The sequence below is a fragment of the Haliaeetus leucocephalus genome, unplaced genomic scaffold (genome assembly GCF_000737465.1).
Source record: "Haliaeetus leucocephalus isolate CR32 unplaced genomic scaffold, Haliaeetus_leucocephalus-4.0 Scaffold450, whole genome shotgun sequence".
Classification (NCBI taxonomy): Eukaryota; Metazoa; Chordata; class Aves; order Accipitriformes; family Accipitridae; genus Haliaeetus; species Haliaeetus leucocephalus.
The window spans coordinates 6,497,475-6,521,123 of NW_010972886.1; the positions used below are offsets into that span (position 1 = coordinate 6,497,475).

Genomic DNA, 23,649 nt, shown 5'->3' on the forward strand with positions numbered 1-23,649 from the left:
TTATATGGAGTTGGACTCGATCCTTATGGGTCCCTTCCAACTTGATATATTCTGTGATTCTAAGTTCCATAGTAAAGGAACACCCTGCATAATATGTGGTCTCACTCATCAAAAGAATGATGAAACATTTCCATTTCAAGCTATAAGGAAAGAGATAAATAAAAATTATTGCTCTACTCCCTTAATGAAGGGACTGGGTGGGAAAGAATTAGTTCTTGCATTCTTGGGAGGTACCCTGAAATAGCCATTTGAATATACCACAAACACTACTCAGATACTTGCATAAAGACATTTTATTATGAATGCAATGTCTATATAGATTTTTTTTCTTTTTTAATCTGAGGTGCTTATATAAACAGACCCATGTCAGCTGAATGGCAGTTAATTTGCAGGACATGACAGCGGTTGAACACCCTTCAGCTCCAAAGCTTTGCTGAAGTTAATCTCTTGAGGTTTAGCAGCACCCTTGGTGAACTTCAGAAATCGAATACATCCTTTAAAGCGGATATTAGTAGTCAGCCCAAACTGGGTCACACCATCTGAAGGAGGGGAAAAAAAGGCAAGAAGAATTATGTTAGTGTTAGTTGATACTTACACTTGTTCTTTGAGAGTCCTGCAGGAGAATAGGTGTCCTCAGCAATATATTAACATGTTTTATTTGCTATATATATTCTTTATTAAAGAAATGACACATTATGAGTGAATGTGATAAATGCTTATGTTAGTAGTAACAATGCAGTCTTCCTTCCTGTTTCTCTCCTAGCACGACAGTGGCAGAATCTGAACACATTTAAACTGCCATTGTAAACCATGTAACTTGGTTATGTGACATAGAGGAAATTAAGGCGAAAGGCCAAATGGCAGCTTGCTACCTATGGATGGTATATGATGCATACATTCTAGTCCTGCAGATCTCCAACTTCTCAAGCTATTTATCCATAGAATAACAGAGCAAAAAACCTGCCAAAATGGATACAATTCTCAGCCCTAACATCATGAGAAAGCCAGTTCCTCAGTATGGACTTCAGGTGTCATTTAAGCAATGGGGTTTTTGAGAGTTTTCAAGCATTCTGACTTTTTTTTTCTTGCTGATAGTAAAGCCAGGGATTTGACTACATCTCTTCCACTAAAGGAGGGGATAGCAGTGAGGGTTGGTTTGACTGGGAAGCTGGAAATATTTCTCTCAACTGCTTGAAATTCATGGCCCAACTTTTTTCGCAGTGTTCCTCCAAGTGAAAAAGTGGCTACAGGGATGCACTCCGATACAAATCTATGTGACTGATAAAGTAAGGGGTGCAGAAATAAATTTACACCTGTAGAGGACTGACTGGCCATAGCATTACAGAGGATGAGATGGCTGAATCCATCTGTCCCTCCTTGCACGGGGAAGAACATAGTAGGATGAGTAATGGCTTTTATGGGTAGCCAAGAATTTATATCACCCACACTCTTGTGGCAAAAAGTTTCTCTGCACAAGAAATTCTCCACCAGCTACTTCTAGCTGGTTTACAACTATTTTGCACTGTTTATGCAGCCAGGAGGCTGCATAGCTCAAGAGGACTAGAAAATACAAATGCTTACTAATTTTACAAAATCCCATGATACTGTGTTTTAAATTTGTGATGAGGCTGCTGGGTACTGGGAATGTTAAAACAAATCTTGGATGAGCTAGACTAGACAGCAAGAGAAGTGTGAGGTGTTTAAATGTGCATGTAGGTTTATTAAATCATTTCATAACTTGCCACGTGGCTGAACTCGGGAATTTCACTTCAGCATGATGTAAGCTTAGGCTTGTTTTGTACAGATTGCAGTGTTATTTCCATTTGTTTCTCTTGCTGTGGTCCTCTTGATGTACAGTCTAGAATGGATAGTAACTCCATCTGCAGTGTTTCTTTAGTGCTAACTCCTATGCTAGAATCCTGTTTTGTTATAAAAAGGCTGCCACAAAGCTGTTTTCTTCTGGCACAAAGATGTTGGTCCTTATCAATAGTCACTGTAACTAACTGAAGTACAACTCTCATATCTCAGTATGAAGAACATTTTTTTAAACGTTCTGAAGCTTGAGAAGGCTTTTAGGATGCACCATATCACATATTAGAATAGGGGGAAAAACAACTTCCAGAAAATAATTTAGGAATTAACCCAAGAGGGGTCTTGCTATTGACCTTGATGTACTTAAGAAGACCACAAAGGTCTTGTGGAATAAGGTACCCTTTGTATACAAAAGGCATGCCTTGCTAACGACTGTGCCCCTGAAGAAGAAATAAAAGACTGATAAGAAGGTAACATCCTACCCCAGGAGGTGACAAAAAGTTGAATAATTGCTAATAGGCATGAAGTCAGCAAAAATCTTTGATAACTGGAGGAAAGGTAAAGGCGGCAGGGGGAGATCACGACCACCGACTCAATTCAAGACCAAAAGACTTAACCCCCACACTGTAGAATAAAAGAACACTGTACCTTTAATTTGAAGCGGGGAAACTTTAACCCAATAGAAACTGTGCTAGATAAGTGACTACCAGTAATAGTTTTGGGGAAGAACTTTGGAAATTGAATATGTATAACTGAACTGTATAAATTGCTCGCCTGTTTAGGCATGAGGTGTGCTAGCTTTGTGGATTACCACCTAGCCCCCATCTTTGTGCAAACATGAATTGGAATAAAATACCTCTGCTCTGTGTGTATATTGGCATTTCGCACACCAGGTAAACGACCCCACTTGTGGGACAACCACCTCAGTATGCATTAGAGCAGACACATACTGCAAACATACTTAGCTTTTTTGTTTGCAAACCAGAGGGAAACTTTATTATAAATGCAACAAAATTGGCACTTTGCAAACATCTTAACTGTGTTTTCAGAAGGTAAACTGCTATTAGATAAACTTACTGATTGCCTATGAACAGATGAATACTAACATTCATTATCAGCTTAGTGGAAGATGAAGCTAGCTACAGAGCTCAGCCCAGTTCTGGATCCTGTTCAATTACCTCTGCATGAAGCAGGTTCTCTCGAGGGCTTCCAGAATACCGAGTAGCAAATGTTGATTATTTTTTTCCTTTAAAAACCACCAGACCACAAGCAAAGACATTGATCAGAAAGAGATGGTGTCCTCTCACCTCTCTGTGCAAGCTGTTGTTCACGTTCCTCAGGTTTTACAGGCTGATTTACACACACAGTCCCCTGCCCCCACAAGAGCATATATGCATTCTTTAGTTAAATTTAAATTCTCCATTCTTAAGTTAAAATTAAATTTGCCAAATGCTGTTACTATTGAAACATAACTATTATGGTTACTAAACAGAAAGTTTTAAGAGGGAGGCTGTGTGTGTGTGTGGGCAGCAGAAGGCAGAAAGTCTGTCCGCTCCTCTGACAGTGCCTACATTTGAAACAGGGCAGGGGGATCCTGAGAGTCCCTTGGTGCTGCAGAACTTCTTGTTCCAAAATGTAGCTGGATGCAGAAATGAGCATCCCTGCCAACTGATACAAACTTGAAGAGTCTTGCCATCATCTTTAGCATACTAGTCCTAATGCCATTTAAGACATTTCCAAGGCAATGTTGCTAGAGCATAAGTAAAACATCATTTGTGTGTTAAATACTCACCAGGATATCCTCCGACAAAGACAGGGTCGTTGGTGTCTGCTGAGGTCGAGGCCCTGTGTGGGCTGTTACCATCCACCTGTCTGTCATCCACAGTCAGCTCTAAACGGTGTTTGATCTTGTTTGCAAGAACCTTGTGCCACTGTCCATCACACAACCTGCCTGGTGCATCGGGCTCATAGATGGCAGAGAATCGGCCTGCACCATTGTCAACGTGAAACATCACCTGAAAAGTGTGACATGGAAATCAGCTAGTCCTCAAAACAGTTCTACGGCTCTTTTTTTTGTTTGCTTTGTTTTGTTTATTTAAAGGCAACATGCTCTGACTGCACATACTAAAGCTCTAATTGAATACCAGACTATGGGGATTGCTGTCCCTCTGGGATCTGGGTTATTTCACAGATAAACATGAGTGGAAATATGCAAAATTGTTGCATAAGTTGCCATTTTTCCATTTTTTTGTCTTAGTTTTGATGCGTTTCACCACCCGCCCCGCCCCGCTCTTTATAGTGATAGATTACTGACTGGTTTTCCAGACTGTAAAATAAATATACACGAGAAACTAGTATTATTAATGGCAAAGCCTTTCCTCAAAACTTTTCACATTCTCACTAATTTAAGTCCTGATGTTGCAGTTTTAGGAAACTCAAGTGTTACAGGATGTTTTAAAATATCTTTGTAAAAGTGTAAGAGCCTCTTTATGTATGGGAAGTGGCAAGTGCTGCATAAAGGAGAGCCCTGATGTTGACTGAGATGCCTTGAGATTGGGGTAGTAAGCTTGCATTTAAACTACCCATGCTTTCTAAAACCAGCCTCTATAAAGAGCCAAAAATGCTTTGCTACTCACTTTTCCATCTACTAATTCAATGCCAAGCCCATCCATTTTCTGGCTGCTGACTCCTAGGAGAACACCATTGATTCGTGTTGTACGGAATTCAAATTCCACGAGCAGGTCCGTTCCCACTTTGTATGCACCAACTTGGAGAGAAAAGGGGAAGCATAATAAAATTAAGAAAAGCATTTAATATGTTATTCCTAATAATCACACAAAGTGTCTTGCCAGTAATGCAAGGTAACTAAGTCAGCATTATTAATGCACTCCATTTCATGTGAAATCATGTAAGTAACTGTTAGGCAGCTGTGCTTAGTTTGAGACTTTGCTAGAAAGTCATATAGGAGTCATAACAGGAGTTGGGTAGCACTCAAAGTTTTTGAAAGCAGCATCTCCTCTTTCTCTGTTCTTTGCCTATCAGCAGAATTGTTGTTCATTACCTGTTTTGGCAAAGCCTGTTCCATCGAAGTACGTTCCTTTCTGTGCAGTGACAAAGCATTTTCCAACATTGAAGCTGGAAGTTGGATTATCCAGGTCAACAGGTGATTCTGTCATTTTAAAACTCCTGATGCAGCCGTCGATGCTATAGGTGACCTGCAGGTAATATTTCAAACAAAATGTATAACTGTGCAAAGCAAGATGAAATGCTCACAATAAAGGCCTAAAGTATGTCATCAAAAAGTACCTTTCCTCTGCTTCTCTGCTGGATTTATGGAGCTGAATAAAACTTGAATTTTACATGGCTAATCCTTAATATCTGATTGTAATTGGAATCTAATCTCAGTCATACTGAGGATGAATTACATTACTTTTCAGGGATGTGATCTGAGTCACATTTATTTGGCTTAATGGAGGGGACATAAAATAATACACTGCATAATGAAACATAGCAAATTACATCAGTAATGTAGGAATTTAATGGCCTATACTTTACCTTTTTAATTGACTAGGTTATGGCGTTTGCAAGTAGATGAAGGTATTGGATATAGTTCTCTGGGCTGCTGGTAATTTTGCTAGGGCTTTTGGTATTTTTTTTTTCCCTTTAATCACTTTACTATGGGCCTAATGTTGCACGGTAAGACAGAGCTAATGCAGGTACACAGCTACTAAAATTAACAAAGTCCCTACGTAAAAGTTGTTGACTGTACATAGTTCTTCATGTAATAACCATATATAGGTCTGGTGCCCACAGTGACAAGGGCCACTGTTGGCCAGAGAGGCAGGTGGAGGCGTGAGGTGTGCTCGGGTGTATGGAGGCTCCCATGCAGGGTAGCAAACTGCAGCTCCAGTTTAGCTTCTGCACTGGGAGCACATCATGGTGACTCTGAGCAGGTGGTACGTGCACACTTAAGCTGGTGGTGTAAGTAAGTGAGATCCTGCCTGGGGCAGGAGTGAGGCGCTGCCCAGGCTCACCCCGGGTTGCCCTGGGTGTGATCAGTGCGTCCCAGTGGGACCTCTGAAAGCCATTGACATCTTCTCCCTTTTCTCTCTGAGGTGTGCAGAAGCTGCATTTTGGTTCTCAGCTACAGACAAAGGCTTTGATCTTTGACTCAGAGTCAGGAAAATTTATCCTTGATATCAGTGGGGGAAATGAAAAAGCTAAACATGTACTTTGAAGAAGAAAAGGAAGACATATTCATAAGCAAGGCATTAGGAAGGAAGAAAATAAAAACAAGCTTAGGAAATACAGCATAGAAGTATGTACAAATACAGAAAGGAGAAAGGCATACCTGCAGAGAGAAGTCTTGACTCTGCACACTACCTCCTTGAACAATATCCTGACTAGTAATTTGAAAGAATTTCTTTCCTTGTAAATCAAAGCTGAATGTACTGTGGAATTATACAGCTTATTACTGCTAAATACACCTGTACAAAATTTTCATGAGAATTTGAGCAGTATCAGTGAATAAATTTAGTTCTGAGCTGAGAAATCCTTTCTGTCAGATTCTTCATAAACAGACCTTTTTCTAATTTCTAAGTGAAAGTCATCTCCAGATCAACAGGTTTTGTTATCAAAAAAGAAAAATGCCACAAAGGAAAGCAAACCTTGCCATCTTCACTGTGAGAATAAATCACAGAAATGTAAGATTTGTAGACAACTTGAAAACGTTCTCTAACTTTAAAATTTCACTTTCCCTATGGAAAAGCAAATCCGGTTATACTTTAGCATGGTAACAGGCAACATAACCTCTTTTGCTGAAAGCGGAGTTTTGAGTGTTTAAAATGTGACATCTGCTGAAGCCAAACAAGCAGGTATCGGTCTTCTGCACTGAATAAGAAGCCAGCCCAGCTATGGTTATGTACTGGATTGGTGTCTAAAAAGGCTGATGTGTGTTTAGAAGAAAGCCCTAACTAAGATAATATATCCTTTCAACTTTCTTTGCTTCAGAGGCTTTACACGAAGCCTACAACACAACATTCCATTAATACATCATGCGGTGTATTTTACTGAGAATGATTGAAAGGCAAGCACTGTTTTTTACCTTCTGTGAATGACACTTGAAGTCACAGCTTCATTTAAATCCTGAAGCACTTAAAACTGTCAGGATCTGACATGATATTGCCAGACTGAGCCATTTATCTGCACAGGTTCCCTCCACTACTTCTGACAAGAAGCAATAGGTAAGGATTTAGTGTTACCTTTATCCTTAGATTAGTATTTGTAAATTGCAGATGTATTTCAAAGAGCATAATTTGATAGTATTAGGAATTGCATTTTGTGGGTAGTTAAGTATTGCTTTTGTTTTTCAGTGTCTCAGATCTGGTTTGGTAAATGCAAATGATCAGTAGATTTGCCTCAATTCTGGCTTTCTGCAAAACCCATAATTTGCTGAGAAATATGATCTTGCAGGTCAGTTTTCTTTATGGAATACAAGTCTTAGATTTAGAGTGGTTACTCTTCCCCTTCATTCCCCATCCACAAGTTATTATGGGGACTTATTTAAGCAGGATCTAGGAATTCCTTTTCTGTATTTCTTTTGTCTGCCCGAACTGGTGTACTCTTGCCTATCTATAGGCTAGTATTTGCCATTCCATAACCATCTTACTACAGTAGTATTTTCTCACATGCTTCTTTGAGAGTCTGATTTGTTTCCTTACCAGGATTTGTACTTTTGCCTCCTCTTTTCTGTTTCTTTATAACCACCCAGAACAAGCCTAGACATAGCTGCTACTGACATTCCATTTTTTTTGTTTGAATTGTGCTGCACTCTGTGCCTAATTTGTTGTTTGCTATAATTAATTTCACTCAAGTTCTGGCTTCTACTTCGAAAGACCCCTCTGTGTAGAGAAAAAAATAATGCAGGGAAGAATTTTTTCTCTGATTCTGATACTGGCATATCTTGGGGGGTGGAGGGCAGCAGGAAAGTGAGATGACTGACATGGAGTCATGCAGATAGATGCAGTAATTGGCCTGGGTGAGGGAATACAGTGTTCCTAGTTGATTCTACAAAGTTTAGGCCAAAATGATATTCACCCCTCTACGCTGTTTGCCAAGGTATGTTCTGTGTCAGTATGGAAGCTGGGCATTTAGACCAAAACAGCGATAAATTGATATATGCACATTTGATCTGGAAACAGAAAGAGGACAACAGAGTTTTCATGGCCTTACTTCAAAATACATTCTCTCCTAGTTTAGTAGTAACAACACAAACCCAATTACTACAGTAAGCAGCAGTACTACTAGGTACTTTGTCCAGGGTAATTTTGGCTTCTGCTGCTTCTCTTGGGAGATGCTTTCACTGTTTATTATCATTTATTGTCAGATGAATTACGATCAAGAGAAAGAGCAAGTAGTATTCAGGACTTTATACTCTAGCTGCGCAGTGATCCAAGTGGATACACATACATGAATCTTTCTACTTTTCCATAACAGTAACTAATTCTACTATTTCTAGTTCTTTGCATTAACTGGATTCTGAGTCAGATCATTCTATCGAAAGAAAATAGTGTACTGCCAGTAAGGTCCATTTTATCCATATTCTTGAGCAGTCTGAGGGAAAAGCAAAACAAAACAAAACTGGGAAGACATTGGTACCAATCAAGACAGTTTAAGAAGTGTAAGATAACTTAAACTTGCTTACCGGACCAATTCTTCTAGTTGTGTAGTTAATGGGCAATCCTCCAACATACAGCATTCCTACAACATCCAATATATCAGCCTTCTTGGGGCTAACAGTCCTGTTTGAAACGTCATCTACTATAAGGTTTCCTTCTTGCTTCGTTCGAATTACTTTTATCTAAAAAGACACACAAATGCAATACAACTACAGAGTTTTCTGTCAACAAAGCATTTCCAGATTGTAGCTAGCCTTACAGTCCAAAATATATAACAATACAGGAGAAAGTAGTAGGAGTGGTTAGGAGAAGTATCATGGCAGCAACTATGGGTAATATTCATGGAACAGAGCTCCTGCGCAAGGTTTTGTGCAAACATATGACTGCCTTTTAATTACATCTGGGTCAGGAGGCATGATGACTATTCTATATTAGAATTACTGAAAGGACTTGGGGTTCCTTTTAAAAGCTTCATTGTTACTGTCATAGGCATGGCACAATATTGTTTTTCCTGGAATCAGACAGCAATTTTAAGTACTGGCAATAGTAAATGCTGAATGTTAATGGCACTGGTTGCAAAACTTTATTGCAGCACATATTTGCAGACAATATTGATTTTATGATTCCACTGGTTTGGATGTGCCCCAGATCATAGTTCATGCTAGAGTAAATATAATACCAACTATGTTCTGTTGGTATGATGGCTTCTGTTCAGACAAATGGGCTGTGAATTGCATGGAGGAAGTGCAATTGCTGAAGAGTTGAGCAAATTCTGCCCCAACAACCCCCCATGCAAATGGACTTTTTTGTGCTTTTGGGAACTGTAACTTTGGATTGTGTCTCCATTGTGTCCTACAAAAATGGGATCTACAACAAGGGTCCCTCCATCGCAGAGTGCCAAGCTGCACACCCAAAGAGTATAGTCTTCAATTAAGAAATATATGCTCCAGTTAGTTCTCTTAGAATATAGATAAAGTGCCTACATTTGGGGTATGGTTATTTGGCTACAATGGCTACAGAGCAAAACACATCTCTTCTGTATTCATAGAGGGTCTAGCAGAAAGGAGCCCTGGTCTACTGCCAGTGCTCCTAGGCATTATATAAACCAGATAAATAATGAATACAACTTTTATTTTTTCCCCTCATGAAATACCTTGGTATACAGCATTTGCTATCATCAAAAAGTTCATGAATAAAAATCCAGTGAAAATAAAACTCCTGCAGAACAGGGTGGGAATGAAGCAGAGAGGGACTAAGGAGGACTGCAAAGAGGGTTTCATAAGAACAACTCAAGTGTGCCAGAAAACACAATGAGATTTTTTCTCATTTGGTGATAGAGATGTGGATGGTGACTTTCCAAATATCCATCCAAAATTTAATGTCTCTTATAGAATGCAGCCTGAATACACAGCTCATGTATTCTTTTCTTCTCTGTCTTTATTGGTGCCTTCAGGCATGTTACCTAATGAATATACCATGTGTCTGTTGTCCTTGGCCCAGTAAATACTAAACTTCATGGCTGTGATATTACTCCTTCCCTTACCATCTGAATGCCACAGGCATTGTATATTAATGCTTCCTCTCATAAAGTCACAGAAGGGGCCGCCAAATACATCTGTGAATGTCATATTTATTCCCTAATGAATTAAATTAATAATGCAGGGAAGATGTACTTAAATGTTACTTCTTTTTCCTTTGTTCTTAGCATTATGGCTGAACAATGACATTATTAACATAGAAACAACTGGCTTTAATGATGTATTCCATCATCATGAACTGATACTCACCTGAGCCCTATTAGGCAGGAAGGAACATTTTCTGCAGTTCCTTACCATATGTCCTGGGTTCAGCTGGGATAGAGTTAATTTTCACAGGAACCTGGGAGGGAGCACAGCGGGGGCAGCTGACCTGAACTAGCCAAGGAGCTATTCCATACCATGTGACATCATGCTCAGTATATAAATGGGGAGCGGGCTGGGGGGGGCCTCTGGGTTTTCGGTTGGGGAAGTGGCAAAGCGCCAGGTTGCGGGTGGTGAGCAGTTGCACTGTACATCACTCGTTTTGTATATTCTTTTATTACTATCGTTGTTGTTGTTGTAACTTCTCTTTTTGTGTTGTCCCAGTAAATTGTCCTTATCTCAGCCCACGAGGTTCTGGGGTTTTTTTTTCTTTTCTCCTTTCTGATTCTCCTCCCCATCCCACTGGAGCGGGGCGGGGAGGAGTGAGCCAGCAGCTGCGTGGTCCTTTGTTACCAGCTGGGCTGAAACCACGACACCATACATGGGATATATTCTAAGTATGTCCAGAAATATGTGTTTCCTGAAGGACAAATTCAAAGATCAGCACTAACTTTTTTGTTAGTGGAATATGTACTGTCTACGTAACAGTGAATCTGAAAGCACAAATTTTGCAGACTACAGAAAATCCTAGTTGTAAAGTTTAGCTTGTAGAGACTACATTTTGCAAATATCTTAAGGCAAAACAAAGCTCGCTCATAGCTTTAAAAAAAATAATTTAGCGTTAGAGACTATTATACCTTGTGCCACTGGCCATCATTTATTTTGTTGGAAATCATTGTGTTGGTGTCTCCACTCCCCAGATCATAGCTGAAGTAAGGCAGTCCATTCTTTATCTGAACTGTTGCAAAATCAGCATGGTTGATGCGGGCCATATAAAACAGCAAGCCAGAATCAGCTGTTGTTCGGACTTCAAATTCAATTGTAAGTCTGGAAATCAAACAAACAGGAAAACAGCAACGGAGGAAAAGATATTCGGCGTCAGACAGTAGACAAATTTATCTGCTTTACCCTTTTCTGTTCCTCTAAAAAAATTTCAGTTAGTGGCCCATTTTACTGTCTGTCAGAGTTTAAGAAAAATAATTTGGTTATACGCGAATTGCATTTCACACATATCTGATCCCTGACATATGAGTGTTCATTAGTCCCTTTGCTGTGGAAATAAAAAAGTGTAACCTTGGCATAGAATTTCAAGATATAATTCTCAGCTGCAGCTGTAGTTGCTGGAAAATCCCAGCCCTTGTAAAATTCCAGCGGTGTTATCCGTCATCCACACACATAATGCTTGCAAAGAGGAGCGAGCTGTAGTGACAGCTGGCAAATGTTGAGTTTCTAATGAGTTGTATTGCCTGAAGACAGGTTGCAAAACTTTTAAGGATGCAGAGAGAAGAGTTTACAATCAGGATATAAAACACTTATTCTGATTTCTTCCAACAGAAAATGAGGGTGCGTCTTGAAGAAGTCTGCCGACCCCTTGGACAGAATGGTAATGCCAAAAACCTCCCCTATGGCAAAGAACCTGGAAAGAAATTATTTAGATTATCTAAATGCTAAGGTTGTACTGGCAGCATGTCACTAACCTAGGCCAAGCTGAGCTGTAAAGTCAGTACGTGAAAGCAGCTAATAATATAAATGTGAAAAACCACTGCATGAAAATGATCAGGCCAGGATTCTTATTTGAAAAGAAGACAGGCAAGCACTTTAGGATTACATATTTCTTTTAATTATATTCCCAGTTTTCTAAAATTAGCATATGTGAAAATATGCAGTACATCATCTTTATAGGTAAAAATAAGTGTGAGGCTGATGGACTTGTAAACTATAAGGCAGCAAAAATGCTTAGTGGTGTGACATGGCACATTTGTTAATGATCGTGTGCCTTCAGAGCAAAAATGAACAATTAACAAGTTACAGCTTCACAATCCATTAAAAACAGCTGTATTTTTATAAGTAGCTCTTTGCATATCAACATGTATATGTATATATTGTTATACTTTGGAAGGGTAATGTCATTTTGCCTGTTTACTGTGCAAGATTCATCTTAACTATGGGAGAGAAGGGGAAAAAAAGTTTGCTTATTACAAGAAATTACCAAGTTACTGAACCAAGAAACTTTCTTCTGAAAAAGAAATCTCTGACTCAGTTGTATGACCTGGCTCCATTCTTCTGTCTGTTTTTCTGTAAATCAGTCTGGGATCTGTGTACGCCCAGACCTTTAGAAACAAAGAGGTAAACTGTTTTTGTGAGAGCTACTTAGGTGGGCACTTCATGGCCTAGATTTCATGCTTTAATGCTTTTTATGTTTGCTTAATGAAATTAATTAGCCATGGGATGTGATCTTTTTCATGTTATGCCCATAATTTTGGGAGATGCTCTTGGGAATATTAGGAGGGGCATTTTATTTTGACATTATTCCATCAAAATTTATTGCTGAAATAAACAATATACCTGTTTTTCACCTTGGTGTCATCAAATGCAACTGCAATGTGGCTGTTCCTTGAAAGACCAAATTGCTTGCCACCTTCCAAAATGGCTGGTTCTGTATCAGCAGCACAGGAATCCTGCAAAATATACAGCGATCATACAAACTTCATATTTTGTGTCTGTCTCAGCTGTGCCCATGCTAGAAGTCTTCCAACTGCTCAGCCTGAGAATATTCCACCTAGTCTAGACACTGCCCTGCAGTTTTCCAGTGTGTTGATGTCTCATCACACCAGCTAAAGTTATAAACCAGTATGACAGGAACTTGGTGTAAAAGCAGAGCTCATTAAGCTGGCTGTAAAAGCAAATAAAAGTAATATATGAACATTGCTGCTTTCATGCCACCAGTGGACATTTACAAGAGTCTTAAGTAATTTCCAGGCAGCTCAGTGTACTCTTAGCTCACATAACTGAGTTTTACACAGTAGGATGCTCTCTTACAGAAATGAAGCAAGACTTAAGTTTTAAAGGGATGCTTTGCTGTTGACTTGAAATCTAGTCACCTTAAAAATAATGAGTTAAAAGTAGTTTCAGATCCTGCACCTGTCAGAGTCCTCCATTTTACTTCTTTATATTGTTTTACAATTGCATTCTTTGTTTAATGTGCTGTTGTTTCCCCTAGTGCTGTTGAAAGGCCCCCACAAACAATAAGGGAATCCAAATAACTGATGGATAGAAGTAACAACTGTTAAACTCCCTGAGCTGTCTAATGTAGACACATTACCCAGGGGGTAAAGAAAGAAACCCCTCCCTATCTGTTCCACTTCTATTAATCTTAAAGTGGTGCAACAATGGAAGGTGAAATATCTTCTGCCCAGTATAATTTTCTCTTTTTAATTTCACCAGGTCTTTTAATCTCTGGCCCTAAAGCTCTTGTATAGGGGTGCCTGGGGCAATGTGAGACCATGGTAATTACCAGCTCCTACTCATGTCTAGCTTTTGCCTCCCACTGGGAGTATTGTGAAGAAACTACTCAAAGGATCTAACACAACACAGTATCAGGACAACATCGATGGGAAAAAACCAAACTTTGATAGCTGCGAGCTCTGTTTTTAAGCACTGTGGTTGATATCATTTTGGATTGGCGACCGTCTCTTATTTGAGCCCTGACTCAGCGGGGACCTGCAAAGCACAAGGTGCAGTGTTTTGCTGGCAAAGAGCTCTTTCTGTGAAAAATTTTGAAAATGTCATGAGTGACTCATCAGACACTGAGATTTCATACACAAAGAGGAAATTTCTTTCCCCCCTCACTCAGTTTTTCAGTAGTGTTATATTTTTTGCTTTCACACGTCACAAAAACCTTCACAACAGTGTAGAGCACTTCTAAAAATTAGTTGTCCACAATGAATGCTTTGGGTTGAATATGACAGAGTAGAACACCATGCATTACGACAAGTACACATCAGTGTGCAATGGAGGGGAAAAACGGGGAGAATTCAGCAGGACCAAACAAAGTTATGAATGTGTGATAGCAGTCTTCCAGTGATCATCAAATAGAAAAAAAATCATATTCCCATAATGCTGGGTAAAGTTTCTAATTATTTTAAGCTTTATAGGTTTATCTAGAAGTTTAACAACTATGTTAATAAAAATACTGTGTATATAATACTTTCAGTAGGGACTAACTACTGGTACTGGAAAGAATTGGAAGATACACTAACACACACTTTCCTGTGGCACGTTTTTACATATTACATGGTAAAAGGACATATTCTGACAGTAAATTCAGTCCTAGGCTGGTATATGTCAGTAAAGGGTCTGTCTCTGACACTTTAGCTGCTCCCCAGCGTCAGCAAACACTGCAGCTTTTCTTCATCCCAGCCAGAGGACTGTAAGGAAGGGCAAGGAGTGGGGGAGAGTGCCAAACACACTGTTATGGTTGGAATCATACCAAGCATACACCGATTATTTACTGATAAATACTGATTGCTAATAGTGAACATTCATTAGGTTGATGTGGAAATGTCAGTAAAAGATAAAAAAATCAGTAGGGCATGCTTAAAAAACTTCCAGGTTTTATTCACAGCCCCATGTCTGCTTTGACTTTATCTAAGGACAGCCAGCTTTACAGCCTTCACAAGACTGTGAACTAAGCATGGATCATCAGCCTATATTAAAATAGCCCAGCTTTGTTTTTTCAGTAATGGCCTTCAGGTGTCCTGGGTTTAAACCTGGCTGCTTAATAATCTCCCATATTACCTGAGAGCCTCAAGACTGAAGTCTTCAGCTGCACTTTAGTCCAGTCTTGTCAGATGTCAGGGACTTGACTGGTAAGTCAAGAAGCTAGGTGTCTATCACACAGTGGAAATGAAGAACAGAAAAGCCCACTGGTGGACTGTCACACATTCTCTACAAACAATGCTGTATTAGCAATTACAAAGAAAGTAGTTAGGGGAAAAAGGGACCACCACTGAAGCAGTCCCCACAGTTCACTGAATAGTGTTACTAAAACAATGAAGTAGTGCATGGAGAAATAGTGGAAGATACCGTCATGGAGTCAAATGCAGAAGTAATGCTGGCACTCTTCATTTCAGTGGCAAGCAAATCCTGAGAAGCAGTGAATAACATGAGGCAGAAGCAGCAGTTATCCAATGTTGAGAAACATTTTAGCATCTGTAGCAAGCAGCAGCAGACTGGTGACCAGTGTATCTCCCAGCTATCCTATTTCTAGATCTTGTCTGGCCTATAGTAGAGGGTAGTTGTTTTTTTCTTTTTCATTTGGGATTGAACTCCCCTCCTCTTTTACATGCAGATGGATAATAAGAGATAAAAAAGGTCCTGAAAGGACTTAAGTAGAACAGGTACCTTTTTAAAGCCAACTATGTGGAAATAATTTTTTTCTGCTGTATATTTTCCATATACAGCCCTTCTACACTGAAATTCTGTATAATTAACTGTCATATGAGTGCTATCTCATTATTAGACTGTAGTTACTTATTTTGTTGCAACATTCCCCAGAAAAATACTTTGGAGAATTTACTTAGATGAACATAAAAACTATCCAAAAGCTTGCCTTATTTAAAATAGTTTCAAGTCTTCAGAATACTAAAACGGTTTCATTTTTTCCAAGAGAGAAAGTGGAGTAATGGTGTTTCATTTAGATTTTTATTTTGAACTCCTATTTCACGTTTATCATGGCTCTAGATACGTGATATACAAAACTCACCTAGTTACAATGGAAGTAGTTTCTGGTATTAATGAGTAGATCTATTCCTCTCAATTTTGCTATTTAAAAGTTAGTGCTTAGAGTCTTAGAAAGCGTGGACTTGCTCTCTCACACGCTTCTGTGTTGTTTTGTTTATAATGCTTGATCAAGGGATAATATGATTGCACTCTTTCACAACAGTGAGCATTAAACCGGATAACCCTTTTTACCTTGTTGTTGCCTGGTTCCTTATCTTTCTGTGGTAGCCGCCTTATACTGCAAGTTTGCTTACTTTCAACTGCAAACAGAAAGATGCATCGGAGCCCTTGTGTTACAACTACTCCACCTTGTGGGAACGAATAAAAAATGCTGCCCTAGAGCATTAAAAGGCCGATAAATATAACTTCGGGGCTCGGGGCAGGGTAATGACTAAGACGGAGGTTGCCAATCTTGAACCCCAGGCTCCCACTTCCAGGTACACAGATGGCTGCATGTGCTGTGGAGACTTCAGCTGTGCTTGACAAGTCCTTCTAGATAAAGCTGTGCCATATGTACCTGGCCAATGAAGGTGGCCATGAAACTCAAATATAAAATAAACCTTAATGAGTTAGGGGTTTTGGCCTAATTTTTGTACCATTTCTTGTAGGAAAACATAGTTAGAAATCCTACCTATGTCCACGAAAAACCAGATATGAATTCTGAAAATGAGTCAGGAAACAGGGAGTGACTGGGACAATGAATTCAGGTTCCTTTGTCTCTAACTGACAGACTTATAGCCAACTGACTCACTGAAAAATCACAACTTTTTTTTTTTTTTGGTGGTCTTCATGCAATTAATTGATAAACTTAATCTCTGGGTCACACAGAAAAATCCAATACCAACAAACTCAGTGTTCTATAATGTCTCAGTGAAGACGTGTGAAATGGGAATGAAGATTAAACCTGACCCAGCGTGGGAGTGCCTCCCAAAATGGTTAAAAGATCTTATGAAGCCAGTCTGGGAGCAACTGTCAAAATTACTGACTCTTTTGTACTTGATATATATAAAAAGAGAAGTTAAATATTCTGGTTGTTAACTTCTCAAAACTGTCTTATTATGGTAGTGTAAATAGGCTCCTAACTAGGAAATGTGCAGCCTTTTCACATTGTTTGGAAACCTCACCCATACTGAATTATATCCTGCCTAAACCTGTCGGTTGTATGGAGGTGTAATAAAATGCAAATGATTTCCCCCCCAAGGATATCTTCCAGTGGATAAATTACTCAGTTTAATATTCAGATTATCTAAACTTATCTTTTCTGGACAGTAGACTGCTTGCCACTATCTAGCTATTTAAGATTTCTGGCAACAGTTGAGCTCAATTTAGCAGTGACTGGGGTTTCAGTTCTTAAGTTTGTAAGTCTCCTGACTAAAGTTATAAAATAGCAGTGGAGGAATTGCCATATCAAACAAACCTCTCTGGGTTACCTGTTTCTTCATCCTGTCACTGACGTGGCTTCAGAGAACAGCACAAGAAATATCATAATGACATGGAGTTTCCATAGGAAAATTTCCCTTCCAACTCCAATCAGATATTGCTTGGCTTACATCCTGAAGTGCAAGGATTTAGGACTAAGCATGCAAGCCAAAGGGAATTCTACTGCTATATTGTTTTTTAAATTACTGTTGTGATAATCCAAGCAAATGACATCAACCAGTTTTCCATTATCCTCAGGTTTTACTGACCTGCAACAGGGTGTTCCCTTTACAATAGCATGCTGAATCGTTACTACTTTTGTGGCAAATTACTTCATTATTCTTAATGGCTAGCTTTTCAGTTTTGCCTAGAAAAAGAAACTTTTCAAACTTTACCTGAGTGAAGTAATCTACACTTACAAGTGCTGAAGATAGAGATGGTGTTGGAGGAGGAGGGGAAGCAGGAGTCGTCCTTGGTCTTTCTTTCTCCCCATTAGTGTCTGGTTCAGGTTGGATCAGGACTGTTGTGCGGATTGGTTTATCTTCATCCTCAGGTGGCCTAACTTCTGGTTCTAGAGAGGGACATCGGCCAATATCTGCATTTTCAAAGGACACGGGTTGAGCAAAGTCCATGGGGCTGAGAACACACAAAGAAATCGATGTCTGTTATTAGTTTTTCTGCCTTTTTATCACCCATTTATAAAGAATGGCTATATGCTGCAGTGTAATTCCACTTCACAGGACACAAGAGCCAGGATTCATCCCCTCTGTTTTAGGTACAAAGGTGGGACACTTAAATTAGGGGTGATAGTCACCACTGGCTTTCCTTCCTACAGCCAGTGCAGAGAGACAGGCATCCTCTTTAGCAAATTTTACCAGCCTAGGTAGGCTGAATCACATTGCGGAGATGTCCTTCTCTCTGATATACATTGCTGGAGTGTGGGGTCATGAGATCCTAATTTAGGTATTTCAGTTATGTGAAAGAAAGATTTAGATGAGAACTTTCTGAAGACATTTTACTTTATTCACCGTTCCCTTTCTTTTTACTTAAATGTTCCTTCCAGATTACTGCAGCATGCACTTTCCACAAAGCAAATTAATTTTCATGGTGGTTCTCAGAATTTGTATACTCTTGGAGATCAACCTTATTTAAATAAAGTGTTATAGTACGACATAAATACCTATCACTGAGGCAAGACTTACTGCAGCATTACTGTTGAATTTCTCTGATTTTATGGATAAATAGACAGCTGTTGGCTTGTCTGTAAAATAGTTCATTAATTGCATAGCTTATGGAGCGTATATTGTAGACAAAAAAAGGAAGGGCATATTAAGAAAACAGATCATGTTATAGGTTTTGCTGTTAGTGTGATTCCTTGCAACACTGAAGTTTCTTTTGGCAGCCAAGGTAGTTAACCAGGCCTCATTAACTGGACATTTGTGGGCATCAGTGAGACTTACGTGGCATTAATGACAAGATTCCATATGCAGCCCTCAAATGGTGGTATGTTTCTGAGAGGTGCAGTCTGAAACTGAGAAGAAGTACCCCCCACAAAGAGTTTCTTAACAGAGATGGGCTGGTCTGTTGGCAATCTCTGAGTCTGGCCTTTGTCTTCATCTACTTGAACAGTGAACATCCTGTGAAAAAGATTTGAAAGCAAAGAAAGACATATTTTACTCTGGTTTTTGCTTGTACTAAAATCACCACTTTGCAGGCCCCATTTACTCCTACACCAGCTATAACGCTGAGCAACTCAAATTATGTAATTAGCAGCTCACATTAAATGCATATTAACCACTAGAAGGTTTTCAGCTACTGCTATGCTTCCTTGGTAGTTCTCTGACAGAGCTTGGCAAAGCTGTGCTGCGGAAGGCGATAATATCAGTCACTGGTTGAACAGGAATTAGTGGTTTGTAGTGTGGCAACACTGACATGGTTAGGGCCAAGCCTGCTGTAGGGTGATGGTAGATACAATATAGTGCTCAGCAGGATGGGAACTGCCTGGGGTCACATTTTTTTTGGCTCCCTATTTCCTGGTTTGTACAGGTTGTTATCTCCTTGCTGGGGTACAAACACTGCTACAGACTGCTCTGATTACAAAATCAACCGCAGATACATACTGTACACCTTTTAAAAGATCTGGTAGCTTTTTTCTGGGGGAGATGGCAGAGTAGGAAAATTACAGATTGTCACCATGTACTGATGCAAGTGCTGTAATTCATTCTCGTGGGTAATGCAGATGCTACAAGTTAAAGACAAAGCAGTCCCATGGAAGATACTGTTAAGGTTGAACAGAGGAAGGTGGAAGCTTCTGAAGCACAGCACCACTGGCTGACCAAGCCAAGTCAAGGAATGGAAAAAAGAGCAAAGAGGAAAGGGGTGAATACGGCGAAGAGCATTATTCTGGTAAAAACAAGAATCCAGATGTGAGAGAAAAGCTGGATGCTCTTGCCTGTCAAAGCTACTGCGATGCAAATGTTGCGGGTTTGTACCACATTTACAAGGAAACATGGTAAAGGGGACAGAAAGTGAAAAAGTAGTTTGCCAAGCCATACATTGTGTATACTGAGAAAGCAGCATTAATGTAAGGGCTATGGAATTGAGAGACAGTGGATTATTTTGATGGGTAATATATATAACAAGGTATAGCAACAAGAGTAAAAAATTTAACTGCCGTCTTTGGGACAATTTACCATTGATGAAACATAGAAAATCTCCAACTTCTGAACAAATCCAGCTCAAGGTGAGCTGAGTTGCAAAGGCTGGATAAGAACTTCAGTATTTTTGAAGGTGAATGTAGAACGCTAGTTGGCATAATTTCTTTATGTTGTTAGACTGTATTTAATAGAATTTAGGTAGGAGAGAATCAGGACTTCAAAAAAAAGCTGTATGTGTCTCTGCTAAACTCTGATATGATTTATGAAGTGCAGTTTTTATTTCAAATATGTTACAGTCATGCTAAGCATCAGGACCTAACTATTCAAGCATCTTTGACTACAATTAGTTATCTAAACCCAAACTGGGCATCTATAAGTAAGTAGCTTGATTTTTCAGAATTACTGAGCATCCTTATGACATATCAGAAATAATCAGTTTCTGGCACATAACCTCACTTTTTTCAGCTGCAAAATTATATTGAACTCCAATATTCTTCCTTAACAATAATTACAAATGTTAGCACCTGAATATTGAAAATGTTTATTGAAAAGAGGCCAGTTTTCATATGTAAAATGTTTGGTTTGTTATTTACACAAGTCCTAGACAGAACTGGATAGTGACTTAAGCACCTGAATTAGATAACTGTTGTACTACATGCAAATTGTCGTTTCCTCATAGTTTTGGAGGGATTCATTTGGCCTAGAAAGCTGTAGAGTAAGAAAGTAACTCATTTTTCAGAGGATTGGAGGAAGGGGGTATTTAAAGACTTATCTTTCGGGACAGTCTCTAGGATTTCCCCCAGATCCTTCAGCAGTGGAAATAGGAGAGAGATTTCTCTGGGGGCAATTCAGAGCAACAGACTAATTTAGGTTCTGTGAAGTGTCCCAGAGAGGACACTTCTCTCCACCGCCTTCAGAGGAAGTGTAGGGAAATCAGGCTGTCAAGACATGAGTTATCTTTTGTGCTGCTGCATGTTAGCCATGGCTACTGATTGTCAGTATTTTCATCAGCATGCAATAGTTCATCTTTTGTCTCATCTTCAGCCATTACCATAGCAAACATTTTGGCTCCAAGCAGAACCATACAATGATGTGCATTAGTCTTCAACAGTATCCTATAATTACCTTGGAAGAGAAAGCAAATACTTCATAACTATATGGATAATTATCTCTCTGAAGAGTTTTCAAAGGGTGTTCCTCGTATTGAATCAAATAAAGCTTGAGCTTGTGATGAGCAGAGGAGGGGTTAATCTTAATTTGTATCTTTTCACATCTATTTCAGGTTACAGAAACTGCAGAGTTCAGACAACTTGTTTTGTAACAGAGCTACTTTGAAAACACAGAGGTTTCATCCGAACAAGCATCGTCACTGGATGACATTGTACAGCAATTGTGTCTTGATCTACTCTCACAGGTCAAGTTACTGTACTGCACAAAAGAACTTTCTTTGCTGTTTAGCGCTTCTTATTACCATCTGCATATTTGTGTTCTGTCACAGTGACAGACAAAATATTTCGCAAAATGCAGTCATCCATTTCCAACATCACTTTTTCTCTCAAAGAATCTACAGTATTACCTCAAACTAGTCATGGAAGCTGGGGAGAGATATTGTCTGAAGGCTTTATTTACAAGATTTTTTTTTTAATGATACAATAGAAATTCAGTCAGAAAATTATACTGACAAAGGACAAAGCAAAGCAAAGCAAATTATAGAGAGGACAGAAGGGCATCTCAGGACTAGACAGACAGGAATTGTTGCTCAAGAAGGCTGCAGTGTTGTGGGGGTAAGACAGTGAACTAGTGTTCAGTGTGCTTGGATGAGCGCATTTTGTAACATGCTGCATGTCACATCTTGTTTCTGATTTTTTTTTTTTTAAACAAAGCAGAACAACGTTGTGCATAGAGCACTAATCTACTGAATGTACACATTTGTATGTCCAAATGTCCACAACAAACCCTGCTTGGAACAAGGGCTATTCCAGGCCATAAATAATACTGACTGCCTGACTCCTACACACTACAGTAGTGCTCTTTCTGATCACTTTCTGAATGGTGAATTGTAATTAGCATTTTTTTACAATGTCTGAGAAAGGGCAAAGTAATTTAAGTGAAGTTCTGTTTAAAAGAACATCGTCTGAGAAGGTCTGCAATGGCTTTCCAGCAATAAGAATGACTGCCATTTATCTGGGACTGTGTGTCTCCATTGTTTTACTATATTTAGCTGGGCACCATCGTATACACCACCTCGTGTACACCGGCACATGGCATCTCAAAAAGCCTACAGTGTGCTGTGCTGTTGCTGTTCATATACTTTGAAAACAATAATTTTCTACATGTCTTGAAAAGGTGATTTGCTGTACCACAGCAGTATTTTGCATCCACGGATTTGATTAATAAAAATATTTGCCAAGAACCAGAAGGTTAAAGATGCCAATTCAGACAAATGCAGGTCTCTGGGGAAACAGGCTGATAGCCTAGGAAAGCATGTAAACCCAGCTCTGCAAAATAATAGGCACTGTCAGAAACTAACTTCTAAAAGTTTTTGGATAAGGATGGAATTACACTAAATTCTTTGCCTCAGCAGAAGCATTTACATGGATTGCTAAAGACATTGGTACATTCGCTTTGTTGAATTAGCTGTGCTGTGCGGTCTGTAGCACTTAGAGGTGTTTGTTACCCTTTAGCTCGTTCTATCCGGATGGAGTGTGCTCTGCCATCGTGAAACTCGCCAACTTCTGGTCTGATGGTGATTCTGTGGGGATCCCGTATCCCAGTGGAGATATGCACTTCTAGTCGACCTCTGTTCAGGAACACTGCATAGTAGGCCTGCAATGTATATGTTGGTATGAGAATCTAAGTGATATTTGGAAAGAAATTATTTCACTTAGTTTTACATCATTGTGTACGTTTTATTTTTTTACACCAGTTTTTAATTTGCTCACCATAGACAAGATACTGTAGTTTCAGTTCTGCTGCTGCTACATTCAGACTCTCTTGCATCTTTGTAATGAGGAATGGGTAAAACGAGGTCATGCTGCAAAGCCTCATCAAAAGATTTAACTCTCTGCATACCTATTTGCAGGGAAGGATGGAGACTTCTAAGCTACAGTTCTTCTGATTTTTGCTGTTACAAGGCCTGGTCTTAAACACACAAGTCCTGAATAGCATTGATCTCAGTGTGAGTTCTGCCTTTGGAGGGCTGGCAAATCATGCTAGTAGTTACTCTAGCAACCAATGTCATGTTGTAGCAGATTTCAGGATCTAACCTGCAGTTACTATAGCAATGAGTGCCATGCTCACTTCTGTGACCTGAAGAGCTGGGAAATTATAAAGGAGCCCCTACCCTGAAGTTAATGTCATGCGGGTGAGCCATTATAATGTGCTCTCCCTGGAGCATCTTCCTCCAGGTCACTGAGAGCTCTCTTCCAAAACAGGCAGGAAGGAGAATAATGAAATATCATTTCCCAGAAGTCCTGAACAAAGAAAGCACCAAACTATTCTGTTTATCTCTGTTGTAGTATGTCTGTCTGTGAGGTTTTTAATTAACCAAGATTTTAATAATTTCTAACAGCAATTACACTTTTACCAGTTAGTCACTTGGACTCTGTAGGTACCTCCTCTGAA

At 39.4% G+C, this 23,649-nt stretch overlaps 1 protein-coding gene across 1 annotated transcript in view; it reads right to left on the minus strand.

The window, feature by feature from the left end:
- Positions 1-280: 280 nt before the first annotated feature.
- LAMA2 (laminin, alpha 2) overlaps positions 281-23,649 on the minus strand; it is a 282,120-nt gene continuing 258,751 nt past the window's right edge. The window contains exons 57-67 of the mRNA XM_010575039.1: positions 22,703-22,851; positions 18,829-19,005; positions 17,788-18,004; positions 15,254-15,313; positions 12,734-12,846; positions 11,026-11,215; positions 8,516-8,671; positions 4,874-5,027; positions 4,449-4,579; positions 3,605-3,827; positions 281-539 (exon numbers count right to left, since the gene is read on the minus strand). Coding sequence (XP_010573341.1) covers positions 382-539; positions 3,605-3,827; positions 4,449-4,579; positions 4,874-5,027; positions 8,516-8,671; positions 11,026-11,215; positions 12,734-12,846; positions 15,254-15,313; positions 17,788-18,004; positions 18,829-19,005; positions 22,703-22,851 — 1,728 coding nt within the window. The 3' untranslated portion in view covers positions 281-381. The remainder of the gene's footprint in view (positions 540-3,604; positions 3,828-4,448; positions 4,580-4,873; positions 5,028-8,515; positions 8,672-11,025; positions 11,216-12,733; positions 12,847-15,253; positions 15,314-17,787; positions 18,005-18,828; positions 19,006-22,702; positions 22,852-23,649) is intronic.